The sequence below is a fragment of the Palaemon carinicauda genome, chromosome 31 (genome assembly GCF_036898095.1).
Source record: "Palaemon carinicauda isolate YSFRI2023 chromosome 31, ASM3689809v2, whole genome shotgun sequence".
Lineage (NCBI taxonomy): Eukaryota > Metazoa > Arthropoda > Malacostraca > Decapoda > Palaemonidae > Palaemon > Palaemon carinicauda.
In genome coordinates this window covers 60,537,845-60,558,906 of record NC_090755.1, presented here as the reverse complement: position 1 = coordinate 60,558,906, position 21,062 = coordinate 60,537,845, and the positions used below count along the sequence as shown (strand labels likewise).

The window sequence follows — 21,062 nt, the reverse complement described above, 5'->3', positions numbered from 1 at the left end:
GCTCTCTATTAAGGAATATATATTTGGCGAAGCTGGAAGGCTAGCAATAAGACTATTAGCAAGGTATAACTACTCTGCCAGAAGTTAGTGGTGAGGTAGGGGATAGTTCCGGCTACCCCGCTGACACATCAGTGTTGTCTCGTCACTTTTTGCTTTTAACTCCGTTGAGAGTGGACGTCTTTCTCTGCCACTGATTACTGACTGCCATTTGACTGATCTTTTCCTTTGCTTTTTTGTTTCAGGTGTGATTGTTTCTTCTTCTAGGCCAGCATGCAAACTTGTCCTTGACCTGAGGGGTGGAAATGTTGCACCTTCATGTCTCCTGTCGAGACCGACCCATATTCCCTGTTCCGGCCTGCAGAGGAGGATCGTGTACGCAGGAGGATACATGCGTTGAATGACAGGAGTGATCATCCTCCCAGTGGGAGAGGTTTGATAGGAGGAGGAGAAAGAAGGCAAAGAGGGATTCATCTCCTTTTTGGTCATCCTCGAAGGGGAATAAACTTCAGCCTTCTTCTTCGGCCTCTCTATCTCTGCCCGAAGCTCCTCCTCGGTCACCCTCTGCGAAGGCTCGATCGAGTAGGAGCGAAGACCGTTTAACTCATGGGGAGGACTCTGCCGCTTACCCTAGCTAAGCGGCACTGCCCTCTTTCTCAGGAGATTCTTTTACAGTTGTTGATATACTCCAGCTGTGCCGATCCTTGGGATCGCTGGTCCTCCGTTATCAGAGGTTGATCTCGATCCTCCTCTTAGAGACTCAAAAGGTAATGCACCGGTGGAATTTCCAGCAGTTCTTCCTGTGGAAGTCTCTGCTTCTGCACAATCAGCGCCTTTACTGACTTTGCCTGCGGCAGATCCTGATCAGCTTGGTGACGACAGTACTCTCCCTCGTTCTGAGCTTTCTAAGTCCGATGCCTGTTCCTGCTAGTCACTGTGGACACCTTTCCCGTTCGCAGGTTTGGCCCTTCCCAGAGTGGTCTCTGTCACGCGGAGCGAAGACAATGTTGTTGGATTTGTCCATGCCTTCCTCTAGTTTCTCGGAGCGTGGTTCCTCTGAGCGTGTGGGTGAGGTAGCTTGTAGGGTGGGTGCAGCTGTGATAACTCGCCGGTGAGTTCAACGCTTCCAGTGACTGTCCATCTTCATTCGCCCTTCCAGTTTGTCTCTCCCTGCTGTCTCGTCTTGCCCAGCTGACTCGTCTTGCTTAGCAGACTCGTCTCATCCTGCCCCTTGGCTCGCCCAGTTCCTGCTTCAGATCTTCACAGAAGTGCTTGTCACACTCCCTCGGGATTTCTGATGATGAGTGCAACATCTCCAGCTCCGCATAAGCAATCTTCTCGTGATGAGAGAGATCTCGCAGACAACGATCAACGCTCGCCACCTCCAGCTTGCAGCACTGACTGTAGAGACAACCGATGTGATCCAGAGCGATTGCCCAAACATTGATCAACATCATCCAGACGACACTACTCACCAGCTTGCGACCAACGGCCAGGGTGCAACCAGCTTCCAGCTCGTAACAGCGTGTCTCCTTGTGACGTATCCTCTACTTGTGATTGCCCGTCAGTTCATGATAACCTCTCAGCTTGTGAATGCAATAGCGCCTCAGCTTGCGGTGTTACTTCAGATGTGATGACGCTTCATCTTGTGGCTTCACTTCAGCCTCAGCTCATGAACAGCCAGCAGCTCGCAGCAGCAAAACAGTGCGTTACAGCGTTTCGTCCCACGACTGTGGAACTTCACGCGACCTTACAATGAATCGCAGTGACGCAGCAGCCCTTGAGCATGTTCGGGAGAGTTCTCCCTTGTGACTCCCTATCCAGTAGGATAAGTGAGTGTGATCGCCGAGAATGTTGACAGCTGTCCATCCACAATCTCCGACTCATTCCTCCAAGCTGGAACGTGATGATATGCCAGTGTGTATAAAAGGTAAGCGTAAGCACTCATCCCCGCACTAGGACAGACAGTTACATCTGGTTCGAGAACCACTGCAAGGGGCTTCGACTTCCATCCCATCATCCGATGAGGACACGCCCTGGTTTAAGGAGTTGGTAAAGGCAGTTAAGCAGGCGGTTACTGACTCTTTGCACGCTCCCGAGGTAAGGATAAAGTATCTGCAGCATTTACCAGCACTCCTTGGATCTTGTCAGAATCTTTAAGTGCTGCAGGGGTCACCTCTCCACCTTCAGACCCGAGACGTAGGAGCTCGGTTCAGGAAGAACCACCAGAACGAATCATGTTACAGTGTATCCAATTCTTTCTGAGATTCGTAACCAGCCATCAGGTTCTGCAACACTGCAGCAGGACTTCTCCAAGCTGAAATTTAGACCGAGGATGACGACAAAGAAACTATGTCAGAGACAGCAATGCCTCCTCTGGGGGACACCCTTCACCCCTTTATCAGCAGGGATTGGAGATCTCTCTAACAGTCTTACCCCCTTTTGCCAATCGAGGTTGTCCCATCCACTCATGCCGCTCCAGTTTCAGAAGCAGACCATCCAGCTCCCACCTCTTCTCCCAAGAAGTAGAATGTGAGACCTTCCTTACTTAAGGAGTTCTTGCCTCCACCTCGGGAGAGGAAGTATACCAAGACAGTGCTGAAGAACTGGTCTTCAAGGATGGAGGCTCCTGTCCAGGAGAAACTTCAGAGTGCCACGCACTCGACTTCAACGATGATGACCAGAGAGGTTCCAGCATCATCGAGGGACTCAGCGAGGCATTAAGAGGACCACAACGACCCACCCCGGGCACCTAAGGGGAAGTACGTCAGAGTGGTATATAGCATTGCCACCTGTGTTCCTCCCAAAATGGTGAGTAGATCCAGATGGGTGTGGCGAGTAGACTGGCTACAGAAGTATTTCTATTTCTGTGGCATACTGTCCAGCCTGTGCAATGTTGCTGACATCTACATTGTTTACCTGTGTTGCAATTTGGTGAAGGAGACGTTGTTCTCCTACATGTACTGGGCAGTGTGGGCATGGAGAACGCTGTGTTTTGTCTGTCTGAGTGCCTGTAAGAGATGGTCAAGAAGAAACTGTTACCATTACCCCGTATGGCAATGGTGTTGATTGGCTCCTCTTCATGACTGATGGTCTGCTAAGCTGGTGATGGTGGAATCTTCTTCCAGATCCTGAACCCCAGAATCTTGGCATGCTCACACTGCCACTATCTACTGGGTCGAATATCAATGGTGGCGCTGGAGTGAAACCAGTCTCCATGCAGACAGGTGAAGGTGAAGGGCTGGATGAAGCAGACACTGGTGGTGTTGGTGGTGTGGATGGAGGGCTGGTGGAACCTGGTGACTGTGGATAGCTGTGGCAGCTGAGTCTCTGCTTAGCCATGAGGTATGGCTTTATCCTCAAGTTGTTCACCAGCTGTTTCAGCCCCTTCAGGGTTCTATAATCTGTGCCATAGAAAATGGAATCCAGGACTTTAAAACATTTTAAAATTCAAGGGATACAAATTTATGCCTTGGAAAATGAACCCATGTGCAAAAACTGCATAAATTGAAATTTTTCAAGAGGGTCCATATTCTATGCAACAGAAAAAGGACCTGTGGTTTAAATAACTATATAACTCTTACCAATAAAGTTTGTGAGGTCATTGTACTGAGGGCCAGGCCAGAAGTAGTGGCTCATGAGGGAATTGGTCTTGTTGACACCCTGGCGATCTGCTGTAGGGGCAACAAGGCATGTCTGAGGGATGGCCTCCTTTTCTGTATCCCTGATGGCACGAAGGTGCTTCTGGGTCTTTGGGTGAACATAGTGAAGAGTGCCGTTTATTAGTACATACCTGTTGGCCTTCCTGAAGGTCCTCCTGGTGTTCATTGTGTTAGCAGAGGCTGGCCAAGCCTTTGCTTGTTATAACAAGTAAGTGAATGCTTGATTTAGGCAATTACCCAGCTTGTGTGTGAGACTTGTTTATGATTTGCTCACAGCCCAGTTCAGAAGCAAAGTCTTTTAAGCAATAACAATCAGTACGGAAACAACATTCAACCAATCTGCACGGTGGACATGGAAATCACTTGAAAACACAAAGTCTTATCTATCATCATGTATCTTAGCCATGATTTTGGGTATTATGCATTACTTAGAAGTCTTAGCAGTATTCCTTTAACCCCCCTAGCTACTTTGCCTCCTTTTGTATTTCTTTTCTTCCATCTTGCTGTCCACCTTGTTTTACTTTTACCTCATAGTGTAACTGCAAGGTTTTCCTATATGCACTTTTGTCATTGAATGGTTTCAAAGGCCCCATTGCTGAGCTATACAGCCCAAATTCGTGAATTTACAGTAATCTAGCCATGATGGAAAGAAGACAGTGGAAAATAGCACCCTCTAAGTCTGGATTTTGATAGATGGAACCCTAATAATTGTTATGCATATCATAAAGCAATTTTGTTTTATTTTATGTTCACATTAATAGCAGGACGTATAAAAAGATGGGTATGAGAATAAGAGTACTCATTTCTAATATACACTGACATCCCCTTTGCTTCAGGAATATCACCATTCTTTTGTAAAAACGTGGACCGAGCAGTTCAGTAAATTTTTTTTTTTTTTAAACCTGGAATGATCAGGTCAGCGAATGGTTTTCAAACCTGGAATGAGCAGGTCAGTAAATTTTTTCAAAACCTTGGATGAGCAGGTCAGCAAATATTTTTTCAAAACCTTGAATGAGCAGGTCGGCAAATATTTTTTCAAAACGTGGAATGAGCAGGTCGGCAAATATTTTTTCAAAACGTGAAATGAGCAGGTCGGCAAATATTTTTTCAAAACGTGGAATGAGCAGGTCGGCAAATGTATTTGCAAACCTGGAATGAGTAGGTCAATAAATTTTTTGTTCATAACTTGGAATGAGCAGGTCAGAAAATATTTTTTTTTAATCCTGGAAGGAGCAGATCAGTAATTTATTTTCAAAACCTGGTATGAGCAGGTCAGCAAATGGTTTTTTAAGCCTGGAATGATCAGGTTGACGAGTGCTGTATTTCAGAAACTTTGCTTGTATAGACCATCATACTTTTTGGAGGCAATTGCAATGTCTCTAATATTGCCATATTCCCTACTAATGTTACATTACATCAAACAACGCTGGTGCTATCTTAAACTTCTTCATCCTGGACTTTGGCCCAATATCTTGAGATAGTGAAAACATAAAAGCTAATGAAAAGGCCACTGTACTTCATATTTAAAAGTCAGCTTGACAATTTTTATTATTATTATTATTATTATTATTATTATTATTATCATTATTATCATTATTATTATTATTATTATTATTATTATCATTATTATTGTTATTATTACTGTATTATTGTTACTTGTTAAGCTACAATCCTAATTGGAAAAGCAGGATGCTATAAGCCCAGGGGCCTCAACAGGGAAAATAGCCCATCGAGGAAAGGAAACAAGGAAAAATAAAATATTTTTAGAAGAGTAACAACATTAAAATAAGTATCTCCTATATAAACTATAAAAACTTTAACAAAACAAGAGTAAGAGAAATTAGATAGAATAGTGTGTCCGAGTATCCCCTCAAGCAAGAGAACTCTAACCCAAAACAGTGGAAGACCATGCTACAGAGGCTATGGCACTACCCAAGACTAGAGAACAGTGGTTTGATTTTGGAGTGTCCTTGAAGAGCTGCTTACCATAGCTAAAGAGACTCTTCTACCCTTACCAAGAAGAAAGTAACCAGTGAACAATTACTATAGAGCTGTCCATCATCAGTCTGGCCAATCATAGAAGTATCCTTCAACACACTAGTGGTATTATCTCAACAGGTGGCTGGTACCTTGGACAGTACTGTATATTGGCTTTAAGTTGTTAAGAAATTAATGTTGTTCATTGCCCACTTAAACATTAGCTATAGCAGAAAATAAGGGGTAACAGCTTGAAAAAAAAAGACTTGTACCTCTTCAAATTTAATGTTTAATTCAATGGCTAGACTACTTAGTTTTAATTTACAAATGCTAAATTCATAACTATACAGTTTTAATTTACAAAGGCTAAATTCATAACTATACCGTACTTGCTGAATTACTTAACATGTTGTATATACTGTTGGCTTTTTCTATGGTAGTGTAAAAATAAAAAGTCCTGCATTAGAAAATAATTGTACCAACTGTGATGTATGGAGCGGAGTTGTGGGGAATGAAAGTGATGGAGAGACAGAAATTGAATGTGTTCGAGATGAAGTGTCTTAAGGGTTAGGAACAAAGTAATGAGAGTGAGAACAAGTGCGAGGAATGAATTAGCATCCAGAGTGGATATGAATGTGTTGAAGTGGTTTGACCATGTAGAAAGGATGAAAAATAGTCATCTGCTGAAGAATGTGATGAATGTAAAAAGAAGGTCAAGGTTTGAGTGGATGGATGGAGTGAAGAAAGGCCTAGGTGATAGGAAAATTTATGTGAGAGTAGCAAAAGAACGTTCTAGGAATAGAAATGAATGGCGAGCAAGGTATTGAAGTCCATGATTGTAGACTATACTCATAGATAAATTATTATACAGCAGATCCTTGCTGAATCCCACAAGAAAGCATAATTTTTTAAGTAAAAATAAGATATTATAATGAAGATTTGCTTACTAATCCTCTGTTGTCGTTTGTTATTTTGTTAGGTTTACTAGTTAGTAGCAAGCAACTCATTTATATCATGATGTTATTCAAGAGGGACAGAAACCAACTCCTCTCAAAAGAAAAATCCAACAATCTGGTATAAAAATTTTGAAAAACACTCTGAGCAACACATTTGATATACTGTAATTTGTTGTACTATTGCTCTTCATAAAAGCACATCATTATCGAATGACTGACAGTCTCAGTGCTTTGGCATTTTTTTTTCAGGTTATTGCTGTTGCTAGAACTGCCGATCTTGTCATCATGATGGTAGATGCCACAAAGGGTGAGATCCAAAAGGAATTACTTACAGCTGAATTGGAAGCTGTTGGTATTAGGTTGAATAAAGATAAACCGGGAATCTACTTTAAGGTATGACTAGTTCAGTAAAATGAATTTATTGAGTACTATCATTTTGCAGTGTCTAGTAAATTCTTTTAAGTTTTCACATTAATTTAACATGTATTTCATCAGTTAAAAGAGGTCTTGAGATATGGCAAGGTCCAAAATTCAGGTAAACTTCCATGGTTTAATATCAGATCTATGGTAAAAGACAATCCACAACTATAAAATCATGCATAGGATTGTACAAAACCACAAGGCACGGTATGAATCTTTATGAAAATTATTATAGTAAATACATTCCCTGTCCTAGCCTTTAGCAGAAAAGTCTTGGGATATCATGGAGACCCCACAGCACTCTTAACACCAAAAATACTGTAGTCACCAAACAAGTTTTCAGTAACAGTCACAAACAGCTACTAACTTTGGTATTTCTTATATGACAAATTGAAGACGAAACAGACTCACAAGATCGGACTGGAATCCATATGAAGAAAACATAAACAATCAGCTTCATGAAATACTCTTTGCTTTAAATGATGATACTTCTGATTTTGATAATTTATAAAAATAAAGGAAGGCTGGTTCCTTTGTCCTAACATTTATAGTACAGTATGTAAACAATAAGATAAGTCTGTATGTATAAACTTGTTATGGAGTTTCAAATAATTTAAAAAGCTAATATGGTAGTTATTGAATTAAATTTCTAAAGCATCTAAAAAGAAAAAGTTGTTCCTAACTGAAGGTTTTTTTTTTCTTTTTTCTTCAAATATTTTAGCCATGAAGAATTTACGGCTTTTAATTGCATTGTTGGTCTCAGGAATTCTTTGTTTAATCAATCCCATCATAGTGGGAGACAAAAGATGAGTCCCCCAATATAGGAGAAATATTTCCAATACAGTACAGAAAGGAGAGGCCTATGTAAAACTTATCTAATGTATCGGTGGCAGTGGCAGGTTTAACAGTTTAAACCCTGATCCCCATATGATAAGCCAGCAGTGACTAGAAAAAAAACTCTTAATTAAGATGGTGAAAGGATTTTTATAAAAACATGATCAAAGAACTGACTGGTATAGGTGAGCATAAAATTTGAAGGCAGTTAATTTGCATTTATTTAAGACAATAATGATGGGTACTTAGTATTTTTGTATCAATTTCAGATACAATTTTGTTTGTATCTGTAGTTTTTGTAGAATTAACTTCACTGTTAGAATTTATTCATGCTTAACCCCTGGTTTTCTAGTGAATGGCGACCTTGAATTGACTCGAAGGCCATGTGCCCTAACTCAAATGTAGTTGTTTTATCTAAAAAATTAAATTTTTTTCCAATTTGTTTTCTCAAAAAAAATTAAACATTTTTCAACTTCCACCTGATGTTCTAAAAAATTTACACTTGTAAATTTTCTCAACAGCAAAAGAAAGCTGGTGGCATCAAATTTAATGCAACCTGTCCTCTTACCAAAGTGGATGAAAAGATGGTACAGATGATTCTACATGAATATAAAATGTTCAATGCTGAGGTAAGGTGTTTTTATCTTCTTTTAGAATAGTAAAATTAAGTCTCCTCAGTTTTAGTTACTTATATGGAAGTATTTACAATAAAATATCCTCTGATTTGCAATACATTATTTCTATAACATGATTATATTGAAGTTTGTGCTATTTCAGGTTATATTTAGAGAAGACGCTGCAGCTGATGAACTTATTGACGTTATATCGGCGAATCGAGTTTATATGCCGTGTTTGTATGTCTACAATAAGATTGATCAGGTGTCAATTGAAGAAGTAGACAGAATTGCTAGACAACCACATTGTGTAGTTGTTAGGTATGTAAAGATGTTTTTACATGGTTCAATTTTATCAAGTTAATATAAAAACAGAAAGTGGGTTATATCTCATCCTCAGATTATTTGTATGGCTCTTCAGATTTGCTCATATGTTTGGCTATAAATAATGAAAGTAAATTAGCAAAGTGATAAAAATGTTTTTTTTATTGATATTGGATAGCATTGAAAGTAATATACTAATATTAGCATGACCAGCTCATCAATACAAAGATATATCATAGGAAAATCATTTGGAAAGATATGTCTTGCAGGCAAGTATATAAGGGTTTAGGCTCTTACAATGGGAATCTTAACTGAATTAAGATATGTCTGTAGATTTCTGATGGGGTTTGCACCATAGGTACATATATGTACAGTATAGAGTTTCTGGCATTTCATAGCTGAATTTTTACTGTTCCCTTATTTGCTACTCTGGTGGAGAAATTTTTCCTGGCTATCCTATATATTTGGTGCCACCTATGTTAAAAAAGTTAAAGTTGCTGGTTTTAGGTCTCCACCGAGACGATTTACATCCTTCTCCTCGGGTGATCTATGAATTTTCAACCCGTGATTTTTTCTCGACTGTATCCTATAGAGATATATTTTTCCTGTTTACCATAGCTATTACAGTACTATATATTGATATTTGTTCCAACACGGAGTACTTACCTCAAACTACTTTCTTAAGAGTATCTGGGATCTCCTCCCAACCGACCAGAGTTTTGTGTAGTCTACCCTATACCCATTTTCTATGAGGGGTAACCTCAGGCGGAGTGATACGCGCCCTGAGGCTAACCCTGGGTCAGAGACCATGCTTGCTCAGGTCTCGACCTCCAGTAAGTTCTCTGGGCGCGTCGCGATATCATCTTGCTGCTCTCCTTAATCCCAGTGTGACTCTTTGTGTCCCCAACCCCATTGTGTCTCACGTGGTTCCTTTGTGCTTTTCCCTTTGCTTTCCTTGTGCGTTCTTGTGTCTCGTAGTGCTTCCTACTGCGTTATGGAGCATCCCCGCTGTTTTCCAGGGCCTATGTGTTCGTCGTGTAGGGGCAGTGTATCCGTAGTGCGTGTCCTGGAACGAGGTGCAGTGGGTGCGTTATGGCACCAAAAAGAAGAAGGCGATGAAGAAGTCGCCTAGGAAGTCGAGCATCGCTTCTCCCCTTGCTTCGCCGGGCGTGTCGTCGGGCCGAGCTTCCCTGCCACCCTCCCCTACCCAGAGTAGGGGACGAGGTAAGTCTGTTGCAGGGAAGAGGCCTGTGGCCCTTCCCCAAGAGTCTGAGCTGCAAGATAGTGGGGTTGTGGCATCTTTCCAGGCAAGTGTGGGGCCTGAGGGAGGGACGGGAGTGTATGTGGGTGACGGAGTCCTGGTGCAAGCAGGGCACGTCTCCTCTGATGACCCTATGTGGGGGAAAAATGTCCCTAATTCTTCTCCAGCCTCCTGGAACTGTTTTTCAGGAACTTCTGCTGGCGAAGGTACCGCGGAGAAGGAACACTCGCCGACAAGAGGACCCCCCTTGCATGGGTACCCCCGAAGACACCCTTCAGGTCCCCTCTGAGAATGGAAGAGGGCTTCAGTTCCTGGTCCCCCGCTGAAGAGCGTCCGCGCTCCCCTCCAGCGCCATCTGCTACGTTTCCGGACGTCTTCCTACAGGCCCCGCCGCCGGTCGAGCGTCGCGGGATCTCTCCTATGACTTCGTGTGGATCGGCCCCACCTTAACGGGCCTGGATCGGCCCCACCTAAACGGGCCTGGATCGGCCCCACCTAAACGGGCCTGGATCGGCCCCACCTAAACGGGCCTACAAGTCGTTGGGTTCGTTAGTCGAGGATTTTTCCTGCTCCTCGGAGGACGAAGCCCGGAGAAAACACAGAAGGCATCGAAAGAAGTCCCGCAGGAGGCACTCCCGTTCGCGCTCCCGCTCCAGGTCTCGCCACGGGAGAAGACGTTCCGGATCCCTCAGGAGGAAATGGAGGAGAAGTGGCTCCCCAGACGAGGAATGGGTGGTTATACCTCGCAGCAGACTGTTGGAGTTAGCAGCGGTCCCAGGCTCTTTAGGTTGGCGCCCTAGAGCCCGTTCGCCGGAGAGGTACTCTTCCAGTAGCAGATTCGACCGACGGAGGGAGTCGTCGTTCCAGGTCCCAGCAGACAGGCATAAGTCCGCGAAGGTTTCGGCTCCATCCGCCCAGCAGAGAGAGTCGCCCCTTCGGTCTGGCAGACGCGTCCAGATCTCTAGGACATCCCTAAGCCATCAGGATCGTGAAGGACGGCTCCCCTCGTCGAGTAGACCCGCAGACACGTGGTCCTCCGTGAGGAAGGATAGACCAAGGACGGAGGCCTCCGTCTCGACGGGTATGCCCGTTCTTCAACCAGAACCCCAGGAGATGGAGAGGACCAAGGCCTTGGCTTCTCCCCGTACGGAAGCCTCCGACGGAGGTGCCCCGTCGCATGCAGCAGTTCGTCCTGCAGAGGGACTGGACGACCAGGGAGTGGGTTCTGCAGCGGAAGTATCAGCCTATCGCAGAGTGATAGGCCTCATCTGGAGACACCACAGGCTAGACGAGCCCGAGCCCCCCTCCGAGGAGTTCTGGCGGTCCAGTCTCAACAGACTGATGGATGCCCTCGTCCAGCAGAGACCCTCCCTGGCCCTGCCGCTAGCCAGGGATGTGAAGCTAGGTAGAACCCACGTGGACAAAATTGTGGCTAACCACGCCGAGGCTCCCAAGAACCAGAGTTCCTGCAAACTACTACAGAGCCTGAAGTCCCAGAGCAAGTTCTACCTTCCGGAGGGCCACCGTGCAGGCGCATGTACCCGGGAGTCTGCACTCGCCGTTCTGGGACAAGGAGCTGCGGAAGAGAGAGCCTCGTCAGCGCCAATCTGTTTCTCCCCTGCAGAAGCCACCATGATGGAGGAGATTGCGAAGGACCTGGTGAACGTCTCCTCCTGGCTGGATTGGTGGGCTTCTACCCTGGTGGGTGTCCAGGCATCGTACGACCTCACGGTCCCTGAAAATCAGGCCTTACTCAAGGAGCTGATTAGCTTGGGAGGTAAGGCCCTGAAGTTTCTCTCATACCAGTTACTAGCACAGGCTGCCAACAAGATAACCAGACGGCTCCCCGACAGAGAGGCGAGGTCCCTGAGAAGCCTAACCCTGTGGGATGACTCGATTTTCCCCCTGAAGGCAGCTGAGGAGTCGATTGAAAGGGTATGAAAACTCAAGGACCAGGGCGATCCCAGACCTCCCCCAGTGAGGAGGCCCGCGCACAGAAGTTCGACCTCCGATGTTCCTCCACCATCTCGGCCTACTCCAATCAGACCAGGAGAGACACCCCTACTACGGCCTGGTCACAGTCCTCTCAGCCCTCCCGTAGGGGAGCAGCCTCAGCTCAATCCTCCTATAGGCCTTCGTACGCAACGTCCAGAAGAGGGTGTTTAGGCCGCGCCTCTAGGAGAAGATAGGGAGGGAGGCCTCCTACTCCTGCCAAAGCCTCAGGTGGGGGATGCCTCAAACACTCTTGGCAAGCATGGAAAGACCACGGAGCAAACCCGTGGACAGTAGCAGTCCTGAAGGAAGGGTACAGGTTACCCTTCCTAGCGGAACCCCCACCTCTGATACCAGATCAGCAGGCAGGGTGGCTAGCCCCCAAGGACCCCTTGAAAAAGATAGCCCTACAGGAAGAAGTCTCAGCGATGTTGGCAAAAGAAGCGATGGAACCAGTCAAGGACCCTGGTCTGGGGTTCTTCAGCAGGCTGTTCCTGGTGGAGAAGGCGACAGGGGGCTGGAGACCGGTCATAGACCTCTCAGCCCTGAACAAATTTGTGTGCAAGACCGACTTCAAGATGGACACTCCGAAGTCGGTCTTAGTGTCCTTGAGGGAAGGGGACTTCATGATGTCAGTAGACCTCAAGGACGCCTACTTCCAAATTCCAATTCATCCATCCAGCAGGAAGTACCTACGGGTGAAATGGGTTACCCAGGCGTTGCAGTTCAGGACCCTCTGCTTCGGGCTGTCCACAGCCCCTCAGGTCTTCACAACGGTCTCAGCCTGGGCACACGAACAGGGCATTCGCCTGATTCGGTACCTAGACGACTGGTTGTTACTTTCAGCCTCAGAGGAAGTACTGAGGGAACAAGGCGCGAAGTGTCTGCAGTTCTGCAAAATCTTGGGTATCATCATCAACCTGAAGAAGTCCCAGTTGACACCCTCCACCAGGATGACCTACCTCGGAATGGTTCTGGACACCCGGTTGGCGAGAGCCTTCCCCTCCGTGGAGAGATTAGACAACCTATACCGAGTCCTCCGCCCCTTCCTGTCGGACCAGCCCAGGAGACTGATAGGACACCTTGTGTCATTAGAGAAACTGGTTCCCCAGGGGAGGCTGAAGCTCAGAGAGGTCCAGTGGAACCAGAGGGACTCCCCCCACAAGGTGATCCCGGTGTTCCCGGAGACGAAGGAAGTCCTAGAGTGGTGGTGCGGCAGGTCGAACACCCTCAAGGGAGTGCCCTTCGCAGCCGACCCTCCGGAGATGCTCCTGTTCATGGACGCATCAAAGGAGGGGTGGGGTGCCCATCTCCTTGGACGTTCAGCAAGAGGGACCTGGACGAGCGAGGAGAAAGCGCTGCACATAAACGTGTTAGAGACGCGGGCAGTACGAAGGGCATGCCTGGAGTTCGTCCATCTACTCCGAGGGAAACCGTGGTGTTGATGTGCGACAACGCCACGGTAGTGGCCTACATAAAGAAACAAGGAGGACTAAGATCGAAGGAGTTGTGCGTCCTCACGTTGGAACTGCTGGAATGGGCCGAAGTAGAACAGATCAGGATCTCAGCAAGGTTCATTCCGGGAAAAAGGAACGTCCTGGCCGACAGCCTCAGCAGGATGGGACAGTAGTGAGTTCCGAATGGTCCCTGCACCCAGAAGTAGCCAGAACCATCATTGAAATGGGGGTCGCCGGTGATGGATCTCTTCGCAACGAGGTTGAATGCTCAGCTCCCCGTGTTTTGTTCTCCGGTCCCAGACCCAAGAGCGGCATTCTAGGACGCCTTCCAACATCCCTGGGACAACCTCGACGTTTACGCCTTCCCCCCCCTTCGGGATGCTCAGACAGGTTCTCAACAGAGTAAGAAGGGCGGACAACCTGTGGATGACTTTGGTAGCGCCCTGGTGGCCGGAGAGAGAATGGTTCGTGGATCTAAAAGAACTGGCACGACTTCCACCTTGGCCCCTTCCAGACAGGCCAGACCTTCTTCGGCAACCACATTTCCATAGGCTTCACGAGAACCCTCGGTCCCTCCGTCTTCACACGTGGAGGTTATCGAACGTCTCCTGAGGAAAGAAGGCTATTCGTCGTGGACGGCAGCGAGGATGTCAGGCTACCTGAGACGATCATCGGCAGCAGTCTACCAAGCAAAGTGGGCCACCTTTACTAAGTGGTGCGCCTCTAAGAACATCGGGCCCCCTTCCCGGAGATAGCGGACTTCCTGGTTTATCTCAGGGACGTGGCAAACATGTCCATCCCGGCCATCAAGGGAGTACGGGCTGCTCTGGGTCAAGTCTTCCTCCTGAAGGGCATCGACCTAGGATCCTCCAGACATCTATCGATGCCCATTAAGAGCTTCGAATAATCGTGTCCCCTGCAAGCCGTTCGGGTGCCACAGTGGGACGTGGGCAGGGTCCTGATGATGTTGTCAGAGCCTCCCTTCGAACCCCTAAAGGACATCGTGGACAAGGATCTCACCCTCAAGACGGTTTTCCTATTGGCATTAGCTTCGGTGAAACGAGTAGGAGATACATGGATTGTCCTACGAGGTCTCTCACTTGAAGGGCTGGCGGGAGCTCACCTTCTGGTTCGTGCCGTCCTTCGTTGCGAAGACCCAGAATCCTGCCGTGTGGGATCCCAGGTTTGAGGGGTTCTCAATACCAGCTATTCCTCGTTCGGACAACTCGAAGGACTTGCGTCTGTGCCCTGTCAGGGCCGTAAGAAAATACTTAGAGAGGACAGCCAGGCTTCGGCCCGAGATCATAAGTCTGTTTGTGTCCACGGGCCTGGTGAAGAAGCCAGTCTCGAAGAACACTATTTCCTTCTGGTTGAGGCAGGTGATCATCAGGGCCTACAGTAAGGCAGGTATCCCCCTGCCGGGAAAGCCCAGACATTAGGGGTCTGACCACCACGTTAGCGTTCGAGAAGAATATAGCAGTGGGCCAAATCCTGAGATCTGGCACCTGGGCTAACCAGTCTACCTTCACTGCTCATTACTTGAAGGACTATTCAAGAAAATCCCTGGACGGTTTCTCGATAGGTACCGTCATTTCTGCGCTCCAAACGGTTTAAAGGTCTGGCCCCAGTGATAACCACGGGTAGGAAGTACAAGAGACACAGGTTCATTCCTTAACCCCCTTGTTCTCCCCCCCCCTTTTTCCGCTTAAATTGGTCTCAGATAGGACTCTGAGCTGGGATACAAGGACCCCTATTTTGGAAGGACATGGCTCCTAGGATTTCTTACACAGGTGAGTTACTCAGACACTAAGATGAGTTTTTTGTGTTGTTTCCCCTATTCTTGTCTTTCCTTGGGTTCATCAAGACCTAGCCACTTATCTAGGTCTTGGGATATATCTCAGCACGGTCTCAGAGGGTTAAGGCCACTCCCACCTCCTAAATTATAAGTCAACTAAGAAAGTAGTTCGAAGTAAGTACTCCGTGTTGGAACAAATCACAAATTTTTTAAGTAATTTGTATTTTTCCTAACAGTACTTACCTCGAACTACTTTCGGGTAATGGCCCGCCCTTCCTTCCCCGAGTGCCTTATGGAATTCTTAGAGACCTAAAACTACCAAGAACTTACGGGAGGTCAAGACCTGAGCAAGCATGCTCTCTGACCCAGGGTTAGCCTCAGGGCGCGTATCACTCCGCCTGAGGTTACCCCTCATAGAAAATGGGTGTAGGGTAGACTACACAAAACTCTGGTCGGTTGGGAGGAGATCCCAGATACTCCTAAGAAAGTAGTTCGAGGTAAGTACTGTTAGGAAAAATACAAATTACTTAAAAATTTATGATTTTAAGCAATTTCTTGATTTTTAGTTTAAAGATTTTCTTCTGAAATTCCCATCAGTCCTATTGTTGTGGGATCGAGATATTTGCTAATACAATATATTATTTTTTAAAAAGTGTATCAGGATTCGTAAAGGGATGTGAGAGAAGGAAGTTGAGAGTTAATGTGGGTAAGAGTAAGGTTATGAGATGTACGAGAAGGGAAGATGGTGCGAGGTTGAATGTCATGTTGAATGGAGAGTTACTTGCGGAGGTGGATCAGTGTAAGTACTTGGGGTCTGGCGTTGCAGCAAATGGTGTAGTGGAAGCAGATGTAAGTCAAAGAGTGAATGAAGGATGCAAAGTGTTGGGGCAGTGAAGGGAGTGGTAAAGAATAGAGGGTTGGGCATGAATGTAAAGAGAGTTCTATATGAGAAAGTGATGGTACCAACTGTGATGTATGGATCAAAGTTGCGGGGAATGAAAGTGACGGAGAGACAGAAATTGAATGTTTGAGATGAAGTGTCTAAGGAGTATGGCTGGTGCATCTCGAGTAGATAGGGTTAGGAACGAAGTACTGAGGGTGAGAACGGGTGTAAGAAATGAGTTAGCAGCTAGAGTGGATATGAGTGTTGAGGTGGTTTGGCCATGTTGAGAGAATGGAAAATGGTTGTCTGCTAAAGAAGGTGATGAATGCAAGAGTTGATGGGAGAAGTACAAGAGGAAGGCCAAGGTTTGGGTGGATGGATTCAGTGAAGAAAGCTCTGGGTGATAGGAGGATAGATGTGAGAGAGGCAAGAGAGCATGCTAGAAATAGGAATGAATGGCGAGCGATTGTGACGCAGTTCCGGTAGGCCCTGCTGCTTCCGCCGCTCGCCTTGGATGACCACGAAGGTAACAACAGTAGGGGATTCTGTGTTATGAAGCTTCATCTGTGGTGGATAACGGGGGAGGGTGGGCTGTGGCACCCTAGCAAAATATGGAAATTCACTGGACAGGAAAATGAGAATTGTATGTACAATAAATAGATTAAAGAAAGCATTTGCGCTAGATGCTTGCTTAAGAGGAGTAGTGGCAAAGTTATAAGAGCAAAGTTGAAATTAAATAATTTCATGGTCAGAGTTGGTCTAAACTACTCTTATTAGGGACATCCACCAGACAAATAGGAGACATTATTTAAACACACTTTTGTCATATATATTTTTCAGTTTGTTGTAAATGATTTTAAGTAACAAACAATGTTTTGAGCTGAACTAACTCATGAATACTTGTGTAATGTAAGTTATTGATATTTGACATGATTTTTATTTCAGCTGTAATATGAAATTGAATTTGGACTATCTTTTGGAAAGAACTTGGGAAGAACTGTCTCTCCTTCGGATATATACAAAGAAACCGGGTCGAGCTCCGGATTTTGCAGACCCAATTATTTTAAGAGGTGGTGCTTCTGTTGAACATGTGTGCCATTCCATTCACCGATCTATTGCTGCAGTTTTTAAATATGCCCTTGTTTGGGTAAGTAAAATTTTTTGTTACATATTTTATCTTTCATGTATGTTTATTTTAAGGCTCCATGTAAGGGTATAACACTTATAGTGTGCCTTGTGTGGGTATACTGTAGAGAGTACCAAAGGGTTTTTGCAGTGGCCTTTAGGCCCACTGCTTCATTATTTCTTGCCCTAGAATATTTGTCAATATTCTTTGGTTGCTTCCCATATTGATATCTTGACTTTTAAGATTGACGTGCCTCTTTTTCGATGACCCTTATTATCTGATTTTTTCTTGTTCTTATTCTACTGATTTTCTTATGAAATGGCTACTTTTGTTGCAGTCACTGGTCTTTTGCTATTTCTTGTACGGGTTATTCAAGCTAATGTCCAATATCTTTGATGATTAGATCATCCTACGATTGGTGGAAAAATCATCTTAATTCTCTCTCTCTCTCTCTCTCTCTCTCTCTCTCTCTCTCTCTCTCTCCCTCCCTCCCTCCCTCCCTCCCTCCCTCCCTCCCTCCCTCCCTTCCTTCCTTCCTTCCTTCCTTCCTTCCTTCCTTCCTTCCATGCCATTAATACAGAAGGGCTCTCTTTTGCTCCTTCATGTTGGGTTAGGGCTGTCAGATCCGAAGTCCAAGCCTTTCCAAATGAGTGAGTACAAAGGACCCCTCTGTAACTCTTGATCACTGTCTAGTGCTGTGGTGATGCATTTACCTTGCATTTGCACGAAAGCAGATTGATTGCAGCCTGAGACTGTGAGTTCAAGCTGTTTACTGAGGAGGTTATTTCTGTGGTTGGGCACTGCCGTGGGAGGTTCAGCTTGCCCTTCTGATGTTCTTGTGTGTATCTCTTCATATGATACTGGTACTGAAACCTGACATCTTTCACCATTAAGGACAATTTCTTCTGGTAGCAAAGAAATATGAGGGAACCCTTTATTATTATTATTATTAAAGATACTTGCTAAGCTATAACCCTAGTTGGAAAGGCAGAATGCTATATGCCCAAGGGCTCCAACAATGAAAATAACCCAGTGAGGAAAGGAAATAAGGAAACAGAATAATGTGCTTGAGTGTACCCTCAAGTAAATGAACTCTACAAGTTAACTCTTACCCAAGGCAGTGGAAGACCATGGTACAGAGACTATGGCACTATCCAAGGCTAGAGAACAATGATTTTATTCTGAAGTGTCCTTCTCCTAGAAGGGAATAGTGAAATTGATGAGGTATTAATCTGTTTGTTGTTCCGAGTAACGAACTTGTCTTGATAAAGGTTAATTGTTGATGTCCTGCATTTGTTCCTATGAATATACAAACCTTTTGTTCTTTGAAATAGCGATATATCTTCAGTAGCACTGGAACACCCTTTGAATAGTTAACTAGGTAGTTGGTTAATGACAGGTGGTGCGAGGGCGAAAGCCCTGCTCACCAGCCTCTCTCAGAATATGCACTATTGTCGATGGCTGCAACGTGTACAGACGTATCATTGCGCTGCCCTTGCGACTGCTGCATCTTTTGTTCTATATGTTGTGATAAGTGTTGGTACTTGTTTTTAGTGAGCTCTTTTGTTTATAACCGGAAGTGCAATGTAAGGTAAGCATATGGTGAAGTGAATTTTGTTCTTATGAGAATACAAACCTGAATCTCATTTGTTGTGTACCTTTGTGAATAGGTGACTAAGCAACCTCCTTAGTGTGTTCTTGTTCTTCTGATCAGGAAGACGATTAACTCGGTGTTACTCCTCTCGCTTCACGGTAGTTTCTCTACCTCAGGGGGGATTTACCTAATTCAGATTGAGTGTCTTCCATACGTGAGTGGCCGAATGAAAATATTCATCTGGCGGGCACAGATGGCACCAGCCAATTGGTGGGATACTACCACTAGAGTTATTGGGTCATTTAACTGGCCAGACAGTACTACATTGGATCCCTCTCTCTCTGGGTACAGCTCAGTTTTCCTTTGCCTACACACACACACACACACACACACACACACACACACACACACACACACACACACACACCGAATAGTCTGGCCTATTCTTTCCACATTCACCTCTGTCTTCTTACAGCTGACAACACTGAGATTACTAAATTCTTCTTCACTCAAGGGGTTAATTACTGCCCTGTAATTGTTCAGTAGGTACTCTCCTCTTAGTAAGGGTAGAAGAGACACTAGCTAAGGTAAGCAACTCTTCTAGGAGAATGACATTCCAAAATCAAACAGTTGTTGTCTAGCCTTGGGTAGTGCCATAGCGTCTGTACCATGGTCTTTCATTGTCTTGGGTAGAGTTTCTTGCTTGAGGGTACACTCAGGCACACTATTCTATCTGTTTCTCTATTTCCTTTCCTCACTGGTTATACTTTAGCTAGTAATAATAATAATATCTAGTAGACAATAAATACAGTACAGTAATACATATAGCAATTCCTTAATTTTATTCTTGTGGTTGGCCAGCACCCTGTTATCGGAAGTAACTTTTCCACTTGCCAGACATAATGGACTGCAGAAAAAGGCGCACAAATATTAAAAAAAAGAGCAGCATCAAAATCCTGAATGCATGTCATAAACAAAGGTGGCAAAGTAATGTTAAAGTAACGCATAATGCAATACAGTCCTCCGCTGCATTGGTTGCTCTCCGCATGGGCAATAAGTTTGTAGTATTAAAGAACCAAAGGTCTTAACTCGAAATGGAATTACGAGGATTTTTTCAAGTACCTTATGGGAGCCTCGTTGTAACAGCAAATTGTCGTAACCCGAGGACCTGCTTTATATCTTTGTGGAATATTGACTGTGAATGGATTAAACCCTCTTACCAGCGTGCCGATCTGATGGACTTCCACTGTACATCTTTTAATTGGTCTTGCGAGTCAGTGTAATTTACCTTTATAGGCACATTTTCTTTTAACCTCAAATCATAGTTACCTAAACACTCCTTTTTCATTTTCCTTCTTGAAAAGCTTTCAGCCTTTCCCCTTTTTACAAATTATAATGTCTTTTGTCTGACCCCTGTTTTATAAGAAAATTATGGGAAAAAAATCTTCCCAAGGACCCATGCCCATGTTTTTTAAACGTAGGCCTAGTTTAAAAACTTGAATGCATGCACACATACACATGAGTTAATATTGTATATAATACTATATATGACTGTATTCATAGAGATATAACTCATATCAAACATTTGAAGCATATTAATTTGAGACCTGCAGATAGTATTTCATTAATGTACACCTGAAAAACTCTGCGCATCGATTGATTAGTCTTTTTGTACAGTAATAGTCTAAGAAGAATGCCCAAATGGAGCTAAATTTTTGCTTGCAGACTAATGCAATACAAGTTTATATTAAACGAGGTACTACTGTAAGTGTACAAATTATTCAGGTTAGGATGAGACGCTAAATTTTATGACAAAAGTTATTTGTTCCAACACGGTTACTTACCTAGAACTACCTTCTTAGGAGTTACTGGTACATACATACATACATATACCAAAGGCACTTCCCCCAATTTTTGGGGGATAGCCGACATCAACAATGAAACAAAACAAAAAGGGGACCTCTACTCTCTACGTTCCTTCAGCCTAACCAGGGACTCAACCAAGTTCAGCTGGCACTGCTAGGGTGCCACAGCCCAACCTCCCACATTATCCACCACAGATGAAGCTTCATAATGCTGAATCCCCTACAGCTGCTACCTCTGCGGTCATCTAAGGCACCGGAGGAAGCAGCAGGGCCTACCGGAACTGCGTCTCAATCGCTCGCCATTC

At 44.9% G+C, this 21,062-nt stretch overlaps 1 protein-coding gene across 1 annotated transcript in view; it reads left to right on the top strand.

Moving 5' to 3' along the window:
* The window catches only part of LOC137624426 (developmentally-regulated GTP-binding protein 2-like), a 72,458-nt gene that overhangs the window by 34,445 nt on the left and 16,951 nt on the right, over positions 1-21,062 (top strand). Inside the window, exons 4-7 of the mRNA XM_068355174.1 lie at positions 6,842-6,985; positions 8,368-8,475; positions 8,624-8,781; positions 17,118-17,319. Of these exons, the coding sequence (XP_068211275.1) occupies positions 6,842-6,985; positions 8,368-8,475; positions 8,624-8,781; positions 17,118-17,319 (612 nt within the window). The remainder of the gene's footprint in view (positions 1-6,841; positions 6,986-8,367; positions 8,476-8,623; positions 8,782-17,117; positions 17,320-21,062) is intronic.